Source organism: Spermophilus citellus (assembly GCF_964194105.1).
Source record: "Spermophilus citellus genome assembly, chromosome: 6".
Taxonomy (NCBI): domain Eukaryota; kingdom Metazoa; phylum Chordata; class Mammalia; order Rodentia; family Sciuridae; genus Spermophilus; species Spermophilus citellus.
Genome location: NC_138187.1, coordinates 97,800,264 through 97,816,618, shown reverse-complemented (window position 1 = coordinate 97,816,618; position 16,355 = coordinate 97,800,264). Strand labels below are relative to the sequence as shown.

The 16,355-nt window shown below is 40.2% G+C and overlaps 1 protein-coding gene across 5 annotated transcripts in view; it reads right to left on the bottom strand.

Moving 5' to 3' along the window:
• HEATR1 (HEAT repeat containing 1) overlaps positions 1-16,355 on the bottom strand; it is a 47,938-nt gene that overhangs the window by 5,526 nt on the left and 26,057 nt on the right. For all 5 annotated transcript variants that reach the window (XM_081296939.1, XM_081296935.1, XM_081296936.1 and 2 more), the window contains 16 exons: positions 15,783-15,901; positions 15,575-15,696; positions 14,008-14,136; positions 12,259-12,489; positions 11,258-11,384; positions 9,911-10,065; positions 6,576-6,622; positions 5,591-5,714; positions 4,686-4,826; positions 3,940-4,229; positions 3,141-3,291; positions 1,975-2,133; positions 1,714-1,848; positions 1,469-1,573; positions 1,212-1,380; positions 414-568 (listed from right to left, as the gene is read on the bottom strand). In XM_081296939.1, the coding sequence (XP_081153065.1) occupies positions 414-568; positions 1,212-1,380; positions 1,469-1,573; positions 1,714-1,848; positions 1,975-2,133; positions 3,141-3,291; positions 3,940-4,229; positions 4,686-4,826; positions 5,591-5,714; positions 6,576-6,622; positions 9,911-10,065; positions 11,258-11,384; positions 12,259-12,489; positions 14,008-14,136; positions 15,575-15,696; positions 15,783-15,901 (2,359 nt within the window). The remainder of the gene's footprint in view (positions 1-413; positions 569-1,211; positions 1,381-1,468; positions 1,574-1,713; positions 1,849-1,974; positions 2,134-3,140; positions 3,292-3,939; positions 4,230-4,685; positions 4,827-5,590; positions 5,715-6,575; positions 6,623-9,910; positions 10,066-11,257; positions 11,385-12,258; positions 12,490-14,007; positions 14,137-15,574; positions 15,697-15,782; positions 15,902-16,355) is intronic.

Sequence of the window (16,355 nt, the reverse complement as noted above, 5' to 3'; positions counted from 1 at the left end):
AGATTGAACCTAGGGGTATTCTACCACTGAGCTACATTCCCCACAGCCTTCTGAACTTATTTTGAGACAGGATGTCAGTAAGTTGCCCAGGTTGGCCTCAAACATTTGATCCTCCTGCCTCAGTCTCCGAAGTCACTGGGGATTACAGGTACACACCATCATGCCTGTCAGTCAACACAATTTTTAAAGTTAAGTAACCATGGGAAGGTGTTTTTTTTCTGAACAATTCAAAAGAAACACTGCACAATGAAGACTTTGAAATGTTATAAAAGACTCCCCTACCAAAAAAACAAAACAAAACAAAAAACCAACCTTTTAAAAAAAGCCCTACAAGCATCTATTTGGTGAATATAAACCTGCAGAAACTTGACAGGTGGCAGCCTCCTCAGCTAACAGGCCAGTTCTGCAGTTACCTGATCCACCAGAGGCATCATCAGGGCTTCTGCTCTCTCTTTACTAATGAAATGCTGGGTGTCGAAAAGGAAGATTTTATACAGACAGCTCAGGATAAACTGCAACAGCAAGCAGCACTTCTCAGGGTCGTGTTCCGAGTCAAAAAATGCTTCATCTGTAGACAAGGAAAGAGTAAAAATGAAAAAGACAAACGAAAACCAAGAGAATTTCACAGTTTAATCCCCCAGGTTTAAATGTGAATCACCATCAACATAATTACAATCAGGAGAGTATTTAAAAAACCATCTAGAATCATAATTAGCATGAATGTGGATTAGATCAAATGGATGGTTTTTCAGAAGTGGAGAAACCATCTTGGAGTGAAGACTGACTCATGCTTAGTTTGACAAGTTAAATTACCTCAACTGTCACCTTTGATCGCTTATTGGCATCAAAGAATAGAACAATCTTAATTTTAATTTTCTCCCTCTTTTTTGGAAGGAGTTGTTGGGAGTTTAACATAGGGCCTGATGCATGCTAGGCAAGTGCTCTACTTCTAAACTCTCCCCAATTTTAATGATATTTACAGTTACTTCCAATGACTTGTAATAATGCCTTTATTTTATTCTTTCTTCTGGGCCAAATAACACTATTCCATAATGGTAAAACAATCCCTTCAATGGCTCACAACAATAAAGTAAAAACTCATCTTCCTTAGCCAAGAACTCTAGAACCTTCAAAGTCGTGTCTTACACTAACTGTGCCCAGTGTATGGTATGCAGAACAAGGATGTGGACTGAAGTGAAGGAGCCACCAACCTGTTTTAGAGATGTTCACCTGGTTCAAGGTGTCAGCAAAAGGTTTTACCAAGTGGCCGGCAAACAGAGTAAAAAGCCCCTTCAGCTTCCCAGCAATGCAGTCTGCCAGGTTGTAAAATGTCAACAGCCTGTCCTTTGGGGCGTCTTCTGTTTTGGCCCAATCAAACAGCTAAAACCACAACAGAAGATTAGCTGCTTCTACTCATGCCTTCACATGTATCTGGGCAGAAAAGGGAAACAGAGGAAGGAAGCCTCACCTTGAAAAACAGGGGTCTGAATGTAACCTCGGAGAGTTTCACAATCATGGCCACCAGACAGTCAATGATGCAACTTTCTGTTTTCCCAATTTCCTCTAGATCATCCTGAAAATGGAAGAGCTGATGATTAGCCAGGGTACTGACTTTCAAATTATTTGGCAAGTATGACTATTTGCATAGTGAGATTTTCCTTGCAACAGAGAGATGACAACCCTAGGACTGTGAGAGAGCAGAGACAAGCTCACCTCTGAGTGTTGTGCCCGGAAGTCCAGGGCCTCTAAGAAGAAGGCAGTCAGCTGAGACTGATAGGAGGTGAGCTCTTCCTTCTTCATCACCCCAATGTGCTCTTGCAAGATGTTCATAAATGGGCCCATGTTATTCTACCACAAACAGCAAAGAGAGGTACCACTTTTATTCCTAGAACTCAGGAATCCCTCAAGTGAAAACTTAAAACATTTCAGTACCACCTCTTCCTTCTCCAGAATCCAGTACCCAAATGATCTTACCTCCCAATTCCTTGCAATCTGCTTGTAGGTTTTGCTGATGGCGGGCAATAAGACTCGAGGTGACAGCCTGGTGGCCAGTGTCTTTTTAAGAGATGTGAGACGGACATTAGCCTGTGAGGCAGACCCCATTTCACTAGTGATTTTCTCCAAATGAATCACCTATGGGAATATAAAAAATAGCAACTGAGGCCATGATGGCTCTGTGTTGACAACCACACTCATGCAGAAGGCTCAATAATGACACCAGGTAAATTCTAATGCCAGGGTTTGGGAAATACTGTTACTTCAACCAAGCACAGAATTCAATTGAATGCCAACTCTGAGCATCTGTAGGTAATACTGGGCAGATGCCTTGTGCCTAGCGGGGGCCAGGGATGAAGGTAAACGGCAAACGCAAAACTCTGAGAACCCAGACTGATAATCTTCTTAGACAGAAATCTGGGACCTTAGGAAGAGCCAGATTCTTTCTTGCTAAAAAAGTCTAGATACTCCTCACAACCTAGGCCCCTTCTTTGCTGCAGCTATGTTTTTTGTTTATTCATTTGATGAAATGCTGGAGGGAACCCAGGGACTCACACATGTTAGATAAGTGCTCTACCACTGAGCTACACCTGCAGCTCCTGAAAGCTACTTTCAAGCCCTGACAGCACAATATGTGAATTGGTTAACTCATGTACACCATGGTCATTAAGGTTCCTAACCTCATAAATGGCAAATGACCAACATGATAAAACATCAATAATTGGAGGAACAAGAAAGAGGTCAATATTCTTGGGCACTTTTGATCAGAAAAGCCATTTGCCCAATATGTTCACAGGTACCTAACAACCTGTAAGGTTGCTATAGGAATGCCACTATGCAAAATGACTTAGGATTAAGAAAGTTTCACAGCAAAAACAAACAGGACACACCAGTTTCCACAAGAAGTACAATAGGCAGCTCTATCTCCCAACTCCCAAGGCCTCACAGAGTGAAAAAGATCAATAAAATACATCCTGCACAGTCAAAAAAAGAAGAGCCCTCACTAAATAGTGATTCTGGTCAGCTTCATTATGAAGCAGAAAGGACGATGGAAGAGAAACAGAGGTGACACTGAAAAGGAACCAATAACAATGATCTTCTGCTCTCCTACCACCCTACAGAGCATTTCAGTCACTACAGCTCACCTGAGACAGAATGCCTTTCAGGTAGGGGCTGATGAAGTGTGGCAGAGTCTCGACAACCTTGTGCAGGGCAGCCAGGGCACTGAGCAGGCAGACCTCGCTGTAGACCAGCTCGCTGGTGCACTGCATTGCTGCTAGCAACGATGGCATCAGGCTAAAAGGAGAGAGCAAGTTCCTTAGAGAATTCCAAACAGAAAGCAGACTGGAAGATGAAGTAGGGGACAATAAGGAAAAACCCAAATTGTACCCATTATGTCACCACATATCCCACAGATCACAAAACAGTGTCTACATACTTGATGTGACTGAAGTACAAGAAATCTCCTATTGCCAACAGTACAAGAGTAATGTTAACACAGTACTATCTTTCCATTACTGTGTCAGGACTGTACAAAAACTCTGACAAGCCCTGTCCTGCAGAGGCCCTATTGGGTGGGTAGGCATGCCTCTGTTTTACAGACACCAGAGTTGTAGCAGCCAGTTCCAGTCAGAGCCACAGTCAGGCATGTCCAACCCCTTGCAGGGTGATCTGACTCGCTTTTCTATGAGCTTCACCCTGCTTTCTAGCCACAGTTGCTCAAAAGGAAGGAAGAATGGGGGTACAAGTAACATCACAAAGCATCTGAAGCTAAATAGCAATGTTGTATTTTTCAGTTTGAAGAAAAGATCAATTCTTTAACAAATCTACTTTATGTAATTTCTACTCAAGTCAAAAAAAAAAAAAAAAAAAGGTCACCAAGGCATTCTTTTATAGTCTGTGCAGCACTGTACTGGTTCTTGTGTCAAGTCTCCAGTGGCATACCTCGGAAGCTGAGGAATGGCCAGTGCTTCCAGGGTGGAGGCCACTTCTGCTATGCACAAAAGGGAACTTCCCATGACATTCTTGTCTTCCTTTCTTTCTGGAGCAATCAGTTTTACTGCAGTGTTCAACACTGGCACAAAATATTCTGGATTTTCTGCACCAAAATTCTTGCATAAAAGCTTCAGGGTATACAGAGCCGTTTGTCTGTTTATGGCTTGTTCTTCCCCTTCCTTTTTCTTACGCTGCACAATGGCCAAAAGGACTGGAACCAGTTTTAGAAAGCGGTAAACCTGAAGAAAAAGTCACAGTTCTCAAATAGTTAAAGCTTAAAATTTTCTAGTTCATTTTCCATCTTCATAGCCTGAGACTCTCTCAATGAAAATCTGACTGAGGGCCCCACCTCTTGACTATACTCAAAGCAATGGTTTCCCCATCTGCTTTCTTTACTGCTAAGTAAATACATGTGCTCTCACCAACCTGATTCATATAAAACACCCCAGAGGGAAAGGATTAAAATTATGCTAAAGCTAAGGCAGTGTGTGGTCCCTATCAAGCAATAATTCCATTAGGCCGAATTCCGTTCTAAGAGCTCTGCAACATACCTGTGTCACTACTAGACCATCACATTTTTATATACATATACAATACAATGTTAAATAGCACCCTGGGGAAACTTCAGGGAGTTAAATGCTGCTCTTTAATAAAGCAAGGAAAGCTATATGTGTCTGCAATATGGCTTCACTCACCGTTTTCCTCTTCCAGGATGTATTCTGCTGTAGCTTGTTGTTCAAAAGATCCAATGCCTTGCGGCGAACAGATGGCAGTGGATTGCCCACCAGCCCCTTAATCACAGTAATGAAGGTTTCTGTGGACAGTAAGGCATTAACCTATAGGGAAGATTACATTTAACAATCAAAAAACCTGAACAATGATCAACCAATGAAACTTCTATTTACTGCATATCTCTGGGCATGAAGCAATTTTCACACACACTTGTGTATTTCTTACACTAACCTTTCTACTAGGACTAGTATTACTCAATTCATTAACTAAAACAAAACAAAAATCCTAACGCTAAGAACAAGTGAACTGGGCTGGGGATGTGGCTCAAGTGGTAGCGCGCTCGCCTGGCATGCGTGCGGCCCGGGTTCGATCCTCAGCACCACATACCAACAAAGATGTTGTGTCCGCCGAGAACTAAAAAATAAATATTAAAAATTCTCTCTCTCTCTCTCTCTCCTCTCTCTCTTAAAAAAAAAAAGAACAAGTGAACTGCTCTAGGCCATGTGGCCAAATAATTTAGCTAAATTTGAACAATGACCCTAATTTCAGAACCAATGCTTTACCTAATATATATGACATATTTTAATTTTTTTCTACCTGAATAAGGTGGGACATTATTTGTCACGCGACTATTTAAAATATTCTATGGAGGCACACGTTCATATAATTGGGTAAGGTGGCATTTTTTTCCCAGAAGAGTTTATTTCTAATCATCAAGAGTCTTTTCAGGAACAATCTGAGATTTACTATATTAATAAAAGGTATTGCTAAATTCATTCTTAAAGTAAAACTTCAAGTCAAATAATTTTTCAATGACTTAAAAACCAGTGACAAAATTCAGTACTTATGGGGAAAAATGATAACCTACCTTATCTAACATGTCATAAGCTTTGCTAAGGAGTGCTCGCCAAAACTTCACAGTTAGTTTGTCTGCGTTTTTTTCCATGGACTGTGCTACAGCGTTGATATAGCCAAGAATAGTTTCTAGCAACCTATAAGGCACAGGAAACACAACCAACAAACAGCAGCTGAAGGCATTTACAGAACTCACATGTCTCTATCCCATGCAGATGTTTCAATGAAAAAAGACAATTAATAATTTTGTACTGAATTATTTTAAAAATGATGTGGAAGAAAAAGAAAGTAGGGATTACTGTCATAGAGAAATCCCACTAAGAAATAAACAGAGGCCTCTATCTAGAAGGACACTCTAACTCTGGCTCTGAGCCTTGGTAACTGTGTCATGGTTTTATAACAATATCTCAGATTCTTAGGAAATACATACTAAGGGAAAGAAGCATAATATATAGGACTTAGTTTCAAAGAGTTCAAAGAACAAAATGTATGCAGAGAGAATGATAAATTAAATGTGGTATAAAGTGTCCATGGTCAACCTGCTATAAAGAGTGCATGAGGGCTGGGGATGTGGCTCAAGCGGTAGCGCGCTCGCCTGGCATGCGTGCGACCCGGGTTCGATCCTCAGCACCACATACCAACAAAGATGTTGTGTCCGCCGAGAACTAAAAAATAAATATTAAAAATTCTCTCTCTCTCTCTCCCCTCTCTCTTAAAAAAAGAGTGCATGAGTTCCTGTTCTAGTCTTCCAGTTTTTCTTTTTCTTTTTTTTAAAGAGAGAGTGAGAGAGGAGAGAGAGAATTTTTAATATTTATTTATTTTTTTTAGTTCTTGGCGGACACAACATCTTTGTTGGTATGTGGTGCTGAGGATCGAACCCGGGCCGCACGTATGCCAGGCAAGTGCGCTACCACTTGAGCCACATCCCCAGCCCTCTTCCAGTTTTTCTGTAAGTTTGAAAGTATTTCCATATAAAAAGTGAAAAAAGACAAACATACCTCTGTTCAAGTCCTTTTAAAATTTGAGGACCACCACCTTCAACCACCTACATTTTAAAGAAAGCTCCATTAGAAAACAGCATGGATAACAATAATGTCATTTGAATTAGGTTCAATAAAACTCAGGAGTACACACACAGACACCATGCTTAAATTTTCTGATATTACAATTTAATCAGGTTCAGAGCACCCTCACTGTAGACTGTATTTAACTCTGATTCTCTTATATTCTGTTGTATCTGGAAAATTTAAAAAAAAAGAATCAGGAAAATACAGTACATTAGCAATACTCACTTGTCCATGGAATGAAATGCTGACCTGGCTAATTCATACGGAATCAGTGGAGAAGTTAAACATTATGGACAGCTGTAATCCCCTACCTACTGCTCCCTGATCCACCCTCCCCTACCCCACGCCTCCAGAGGAAAAAAACACCCTGCTACCAAGTGTTTCCAAACAGTACATATTCAACAACATGACCTTCTGGTAACACTGGATTTTTTCAGAATTATGTGTGGGGACTCAACATTGCTCTGGTACATTCAACTGCACACAGCTCTCCTCTATGGAAACCATAACTTACTTATCCATTTGCCTCTGTTGCTTGACATTTAGTTTAAGTCTATTTTTTTTTTCCTTTTACAGATTGAGTATCCCTTATCTGAAATGCTCAAGACCAGAAATGTTTCAGATTGCTGTGGGGAAGGATAAAAAAGATTTGCATAGACATAATGAGATATTGTGAGGATGGGACCCAAGTCTAAACACAAAACTCACTTATGTTCACTTTATACACATAGCCTGAAGGTAATTCTGAACAACATTTTTAGTGTATTTGTACTGTGATTTATGACAAGTCATAATCACAGTATGGGTCAGATGTAGAATTTTCTACTTGTGGTTGTCATATCAGTGCTCGGAAAGTTTTGGGTTTTGGAACATTTTAGATATAGAATGCCTAACCTATAAAAAATTCTAAAGAAAAACATTTTTATAAATCTCTTGAGCATCTCCACCAGTTTTTGTATAGTAAATATCTACAGATATAAATAATAAACCCCTGGCTCCACAGGATCCTGCCAAAGTCTTTCTACAGTTTGGAGCACTCTACCCAACTCTGTGTATCTCATGTCCTTGCCACTCCTTTGTATTAACAGCTTTGACAATTTTACCAATTTGATGGGCACCACAGTGACATCTTATTTAATCTGCACTTCCCATTCACTAAGAAGGGTGAGATGTGTTGTGTAGCAAGTGGCCATTTGTGATTTCTCTTCACTGAGTTCACATTTTTTACGAGTTGTTCTAATGGAAACAGATGCTTTTTTATTTATGCAGAGCAACAATTTTCTCTTGGTCTGTGGCTTTCTTTTCAATTTATGGTAGTTTTTTGTTGAACCATTTTTTTAAAAAATATTTATTTCGTTGTAGATGAACACACAGTATCTTTATTTATTTTTATGTGGTGCTGTGGACAGAATGCAGTGACTCACACATGTGAGGCAAGCGCTTTACCACTGAGCTACAGCCCCAGCCCGAAACATTTAAAGAAAAAATTTTCTTTAACCTCAGGCCACAATATTGTTCCCAGTTTTCTTCTACAAATTCTAAGTGTTGCTTTTCACTCAAATTTTTACTCTGCCTAAAATTTTTGGTTGTATATGGTGTGAGATCAGAGACTTTTCCCATCACAAACAGAAACAAACTGTACTAGTGCTAGTACTTATTCCCCACATGACACCTTTTCTACCTATCTCAAAGTGTTTCTGAGCTTACTGTTGGTTCACACCGAACCATCTTTTTCCTCTTGCTCCACTGTCCTTAATCCTGTGTATTTTGTAATGTACTTGTTTGTCAAGGTCATTTAACACATGTCATTGAGGAAGTGCACTGAATTTCTAGATTAATCTGTGAAGAACTGAAATCTTTAAATAGTGAGTTTTCTGCACATGAACACTGTCTCTTTTAATTTCTTTGAATCTTCTATTGTGTCCTTTAATATTCTTGCATACATTTGGTTAGTCTTACAAGTTTATTTTTATTGTATATGAAATATTTTATTCTGTTTTAACATAAGGTAAACCATAGGATTATATGATATACAAGACTAATTAAAGTTTGTTGATTCTTTTTTTCCTGATCCTTACATGTCATTTCTTTTTCTGAGTAAAAGGAATAACAAAAGGCACCTTTGTTCCTGACTTTATGACGCCATTAATGTTTCATTATTAATTATGATACAACCCATAGGCTTCTAATAAATACCTTTATCAGGCCAAAGTATTTCCACGTAAGAGGGGTTTTTTTTTCTTAAATCATGAATGAATGAATTTTTACATAGAAAAAAATCCAGTAGATCAAGAATTCTGATGATTTTATCTCTTAAAGTGTCATAGTACTTTAATAAATGTTCCAATGTTCAACCATTTTCTATCTCAGGTTGTATTTCTTTCTTTCCTTCTTCCTCTCATTGCCCACACTGAGGTTTAACACAGGGACAGCAGAGTGCACCAATCATCCATGCAGAGCTCACCATGCCCCGCAGAGCTCCAGCTCACTGCTGGCAGCCCAGAGTCCCGCTGCACACTTGCCTCCCATGTGCCCCATCCTCCTCCCCAAGATGCCACTGTCTTATCTTCTAAAACCACAAACTTATTTTGTCTGTTTATAATTTTATATAATGAAACCAGAGTATACATTCTTTTGTGCCTGTCCTCTTTCTAGTCATAATGCTTCAGATTCCCAGATGGCTATGTTGTCCATCTATGTTCCCGTGTGACTACAGCCATTTACCCACTCCACAGGCAGACACCTACGTTGCTACCAGTTCAGCTGCCGAGAACAATACTACTGTAAACATTCTTTTTTTAAAACAAATTTTTTAGTTGTCAATATACCTTTATTATTTTTATTTATTTATATGTGGTGCTGAGAATTGAACCCAGTGCCTCATACATGCTAGGCAAGTGCTCCACCACTGAATCCCAGCCCCAGCCCTATTGCAAACATTCTTGCAAATGGCTGCTGGTCCACATGTTCATACCCTGTGCTGGGAATAGAGCTTTTGAGAATGAAATCACATGTTCACAGGGCTTATACACTCACCCTTGGTAGAGTGCATAACAGTTTTTCATGGTTAAGTATAATACTTTTTCTATTATCTTCGAAGGCATACCCCTGGGTTCGATCCCCATCACCATATAAAAATAAAGAAAGAAAGAAAGAAAGAAAGGTATTGTGTCCAACTACAACTAAAAAATAAATCTTAATTTAAAAAACTCGCTTCCTTAGAAAGAGCAGGAGCATTTTATCATAAATCCATTCAAACACATCACCTTTTTGAGAAAACTACTGGAAGCCAGGAGCTGGGCCATGAAGGACACTGACAGAAACTTAAAATGCCGCAACTGCTTGCTAGTATGGGTGTCGACATCAAAAATCTGGAGCATTTCTTCTTGGGCTTTGTTAGATATTGCCTTGGGGATGGTTTCTGAAAAACAACAACAAAACAAGTGACCTCACTCTTCTTCAATCTGACTGCTTGGCATACTGAACTCAAGTACAGTAGGGCGAATAGGATGCAATTTCAGAAAGGAAAAACTAGAGTTACGACACAGCTCTTGTCAGTGAGAAGTGGGAGTGTGCCTTCCAAGAAAGTACCCCAAAGGTTCTTAATACAAAGAGATGTGTAAGGCAAAAACCAAAACAACAGGATAACTGAGACAATCAAACAGATGGCACAGACACTCCAGAAGAACCCTTCAGATGCTGGCTCTGGACAGAGCTCCTGAGATTTCAGGAGCTCTTTCATGGCAGTCCACACAGGCTGAAGGAGCCTGTGAACTAACCTTAAGTCTCAGTTTTAAGTCTGAAAATATTTGTTCTATTTTCTTGACCACTGTACCATGCTGACAGTACAGTGGTCAAGGGATAAAGTTCAGCAAAGAGCACTTGCCTGGCATGTGCAAGGCTCTGAGTTCAATGTCCAGCACTTAAAAAACCAAACCAAACCAAACCACCCATTGTGCTAGAGAATGGTTCACAGTGAAGACCCCTCCCCAGCCATGCCACCAAGCGCAGCTCTCCAGGCTGTTTCCTGGTCTGCTCCTGACAAACCTGAGCAAACCTCTCTGGTGACAAGGTCCACATTGGCCACACAGAGAGCAGTCCTGGGAGTCCTTCACTCCTGCCTTCTAGTCCACCCTGCTGTTCTGCTGCACAGGCAGAGGACTGAGCACATCACCACATCAGTGCTGCCTTCAGCCAGACTTACTGGTACTGTGACCATGTGCCCCATCCTCAAAACTGCTCCACAGACAACTTTAACCTTCAGGTACCACTGCTGTGCTACCTATTTTTATTATTTTCTTGCAAATTTAATGGGAATCTAGTTAGGTCCAGCTAACTTACTGTCATTTGAACATAATTCATTCGGGACACAGGGGACATTCCATAGGCAACACATGCATGGCAAGGCACAGAGAACAAAAACAACATGTGAGGCAAGCAGAACTGCTGACCTTTTCACACAGGATTCAGGAAAGTACATGATTACATACTAAAATTAAAGATAATCAATCAAAAAAAATCATAGGCCTGCTAAGGACATGCTGCGGTTGTAAGGCTGACGTGCTCTGCTACTCCCAATCAGGAGATGGCAGCGATACTGGACTTGCACTTACCCTCCTTTTCCTCTGGCAGCTTCACCAAGTACTGGAGGATGCTCATCAAGCTTTGTACCTGATGCTGGACACTAAACTCACAGCAGACTGAGATCCAAAATTCAGTATCTGCCTCTAAAATAGCATCCTGTATGGAAAGAAAGGAGAGAAGTAACAGAACCGTAACTAACAAATGAGTATTAATAACTATAAATAAGGGAACATGCTCAAAAACCATCCCTTAGCATGCAAAGTCATCCTATCTTTCCTGATGGTCATCACTAGATGAGTTAAACTGGCGAGCTCCTTCTGTAAAAGGCCATTCATGAGAACTGAAGAGGGCAGGGTCCCAGGATAGTCTGTACTCTGATTTCCAGAGGAACTTCCCACATTACTTCCAGAAGGTCTAATTCTACTCCCAGATCCATGTCTGAGATGCCATTTACAAATAGCCCTGGATCTCTGAGATCTGATCCAAACCATCACCCAAGCCTGTGTCTTTAGTTATGGATGCTCTTCCCCTTCCTGATAAAATGCCTTCAAAGTCACGTTACAGAGGAGTCTCACCACTCCACAGCCTCACTCTGCTGGGCTTAAAACGGAACCACCCAGCATGGCGCTAAACCTGTTTGTCAGATAAAGGAAACTGCCCTCAGAAGATGCCTTGCTGCTACTGAAACGTTACAGGTGCCCACAGATCTGAAAGCAATTTTAAAGAATGCCAAAAACATTTTTAAAAAAGGTGTTGGGTATTGTGATGTATGTCTATAATCCCAGCTACTCGAGAGGCTGAGGCAAGAAGATCACAGCCTCAGCAATTTAGCAAAACCCTTTCTCAAAAACAAAGAATAAAAGGGCTGAGGATATAGTTCAGTTGTAGGGTACCCCTGGGAGAGCAAGGGAGGGAGGAAAGAAGAAAAGGTTCTGGGAAATGCACATTAAGCATTGCCAGCCCCAAGTTTAAACAAAATCTGCATGAAACATCACCATTTTCCTTCTTACCACACCACCGACATTCTGACCTTTTCTCCACAGGCAGCCACCAGAACTGTTTTAGTGACATACTGTTCAAAGAGCAAGACGAGGAGAACCCAGAGGAACTTCTGTGCACCAAGAGTATCAACAAGCTGAACAAGGATGGGCAGGCGCCTGTGCTCTGGAACATGCGGCAGTGCATCCACAAACACACTGATGATTTTTACCACAATTTCTTCTACGTTTCTTGTGACTTCTGTGGAGTCTCCACTATCAGACTGCAAAACAAAAAGCAGGAACATGAGTAGGTGCAAATAATCCTCCTCAAAACAAACTTGCAATACAGAAGACCAGACCTTTGGATGTGCCCTGGAAAAGCTATCAAAGAATTTTAATAATCAAAGATTTACCAATAAATAGTCAATGAGTATCAGTCATATCTCAGGTACTATTTGGCCCTGAGGGGGATACAGAGTTTAGGGTGTGACCTCTGCCCCAAGGGAGATGTGTAATCTGTATGAAACAAAATGCACATGTGAAAGAGAGCAGGAGGCAGCAAATGACAAGTGCCAAATGTGTGGCACAGCCAGCCAGTCTGTGTGGGTCACCTGCGAAAACTGCAAACACAACGCACTTATGTGGTGCTGAGAAGAAAGGGCCTAAAGCCCCCTGTTGCTTTCAGAATAAAGTTCAAACCATATTACTATAATAGAGTTGCTGAATGAGAGAATGAAGAATAAAGAAACATGGGGCTGGGGATGTGGCTCAAGCGGTAGCGTGCTCGCCTGGCATGCGTGCGGCCCGGGTTCGATCCTCAGCACCACATACAAACAAAGATGTTGTGTCTGCCGAAAACTAAAAAAAAATATTAAAAAAAAAAAAAAAAAAAGAAAGAAGCACTTGAAATGAACAGCCCAAGGCCCTCTACTTCTGTCTCCAATTTCTCTTCTCCATCAAATTAATCTACATCACAATCTTTAAACATCCTGGGCACATGTCCATATAAAGCCTCTTCTTTGCTTCAGACAGCTCTGCCATTTCGCTATGCAAATCCTATGCATTTCTACCCATTTGAATTCTATGTTTTATGAAACTTTCTGTTCATCCTGGCCCACCCTGATTTTCACCTATTCTGAACTCTTTATGATTACTTCTTTGGCACATGTATTAATGCACATATTTTTCTTTTTAGGCATATGTTCTACATTTGACAAATTATTAGACACAGAAAACACCAATCTAATGCCAAAACTAAAAGGAGATGGTCTGACTGTTCATCCCTGAGATGGTAAAGAGCATGAGAAAAGATAGTTACAAGTGGGGAAGCAGAAAACTCCAGTATGCAACCACACCCTCTCACCTCAGAGGCTACTTTGCAATTCATTCTCCCCAGCAGACGCTATGCACCTCTTCCTGAGGACCTGGCTCACAGAGTTTGTTCAGCAAAGGCTGGATTGCATGTTAACAAATCGCCACCATAGGTCTAACAGCTCCTTTTCTTTTTCCCACACATCTCTGCTGATCTACACTAGAGAGTTGTTAAACTGACATGATCTTCTGAACCAAACTCTACTATTACAACCCTAAGATGCCCATGCAGCACAGCAGCACCAGCTGCAGCTTGTCTGATCACATCTTGGAATGGAAATTATTTCCAAGACTGATTTTGAGCACTGCCATTCTATAGCTTATGAGCAACAATTACTTGAGCACTTCAGAAAGGTTTTTAATACCCATCATACAACATTCAAAAAACTAGAAGCAATAATGATGATGGTGGTGTTCAGACAGCTTACCTGAATCAGTGCTGGAATAACCATTTTCACTGTCTTGCTAATAACTTGAAAACTGTATGTGTCATCTAGGCGCATGACATTGGCGCCCATAAATGTAAAAATAGACATGATATTGTGTAGAACTTTATCCTGAAAGAAAACACAACTATCAACATTTTATAGTTCAAGCATATCAAAGGCCAATAATTCATTACAACTCACCAATAAAAATAGAAATAATCTGGTTTAAAAATGGGCAAGGGGTTGGGGCCGTAACTCAGAGAATATGCTTAGGACCTAGGTTTAATTCCTTGCACCACTAAAAATAAAATAAGTAAATAAATAGGCAAAATATATGAAACACATTTCTTCAAAATATGCAAATTGGCAAAGCATATTTGCTTATGAAAAGATGTTCAATATTAGTCACTAGGTAATTACAAAATCAAAATCCAAGATACACTTCCACATCTATTAGGATGGCTATGATAAAAAAAAGACAATAACAAATTCTGGCAAGGATGTGGAAAAACTGGAATTCTCATATACTATTGGTGGGTAAAATGGTGCAGCCACTTTGGAAAACAGCCCAGTAGTTCCTTGAAAAGTTAACTTACCATATGACCCAGAAATTCTACTTCTAGGTGTGTGCCCAATAGATACGAAAATATGTCCACACAAAACCTTATATACAAACATTCATAGCAACCCCTCTGAGAGCTAAAGACTTTTGTCCAAAGAAATAAAAAGTCTCACATAACAGATCTCCACATGACTTCAACAGATTAAAACTCATGGAGAACCTCCAATTAAGACCCTCTGAATAAAGCTCTATATGAAAAGAGTGTCAAACTCTTCAAATGATTTGCTTTATAAAGGGATGTGATTTCTTCAAATGAGGTAAGTTATAATCAAATTAACTTTATTGTTGCTGGGTGAAGCCTGCTTAGAAAATTAATGGTTAATGGGCTATTAGTTTTCAAACAACACTTGTACAGGAACTGGCTGAGAGCTAACCCCAAGTTACATACCGGGGTCCTCACAGCAATGCTAGGAAAGAGGTTACTATTCCAAAGAAGAGAACCAAAGATTAGTTAGCAAGATCAATCAGTTCACATGTCCCATCCTTAAAGAGACAGGGTAGGAGTCCCAGTAGTGCTGGAGGACCCCAAAGTCTAATGGCTTTATTTACTTATTTTCAGTTCTAGGGATTAAACCCAGGGCCTCACACATGCTAAGCTAGTGCTCTACACTGAGCCACATCCCCAGCCCTTTTTAAAATTTTTATTTTGAGACAGGATCTGGCTAAGTTGCCCAGGCTGGCCTCCAACTTGTGATTTTCCTGGCTAAGCCTCCTGAGTTCCTGAGACTATAGGCAAGTACCACCACACCCAGCTATTTTTTGTTTTTGTTTGTTTGTTACAGTACTAGGGATCAAATCCAGGACCTCAAGCATGCTTAGCAAGTACTTTACTACTGATTTATAAACCCAGCTTCAGCCCAATGAATTTAAATCAATAAGTGTCAACACACTTCCATGGGAGAAAAATATGTGAAGTAGCTAAAGTCTTAAGTCATCAACACTCACCGGAAATATTCCAGCAACAGTACCCAAAAGTAAAAGGGCCTGGTGATGAGTTTGAGGCATCTCTGAAAGGCGGATGCACTGAACTATCAATTCCACATTGAACTTCTCCTCATCTACAACATCTATAGCAATGAGAAATTTAAAAAATGTAAGTGGCAGATACATCTGCACTCAAAGTAGGTGAACTTTCTACCCAACCAGCACATACCTTTAGGTATCCTTCCATCATCTGGGGAGAGTTTCTGGCAAATGTTGAGCAGACAACTAAGAATTAATTGCTTGGTGTATTCCATGTTCCCCTGCTCTGGTGGCAAAGCCTCTAAACACCTTTAGGACATCCACAAGAAAAATAACAGGTGTAGAAGTTGCTTAATTCATTGCCACATTAATGACTACTGTCCAGAACTCTTGTTTAGAAAATAATAGCTAAAATACTATATTCAAGTCTATAAATAGGATGTAAATTTGTAACTTTAATTTAATACCTTTATTTTATTTATTTATTTTTATGTGGTGCTAAGGATCAACCCAGGACCTCATGTGCTAGGCGAGCGTCCTACTGCTGAGCCACAACCCCAGCCCCTAATTTTTTTTTTTTATATAAACAGGTACTTATGTCTAATTCTCTTTCCTCCATTGTACTTCCCACTATCCTATTTGGAATCTTAGAGGCAAGAATTACTTTACTCTTCACCTAACAGTACATTCTACAGTTCAGTGACATAACTCTACACCTACCTACACTTAAAAAATTAAGCAGTGTCTGACTGTATCTTTAAAT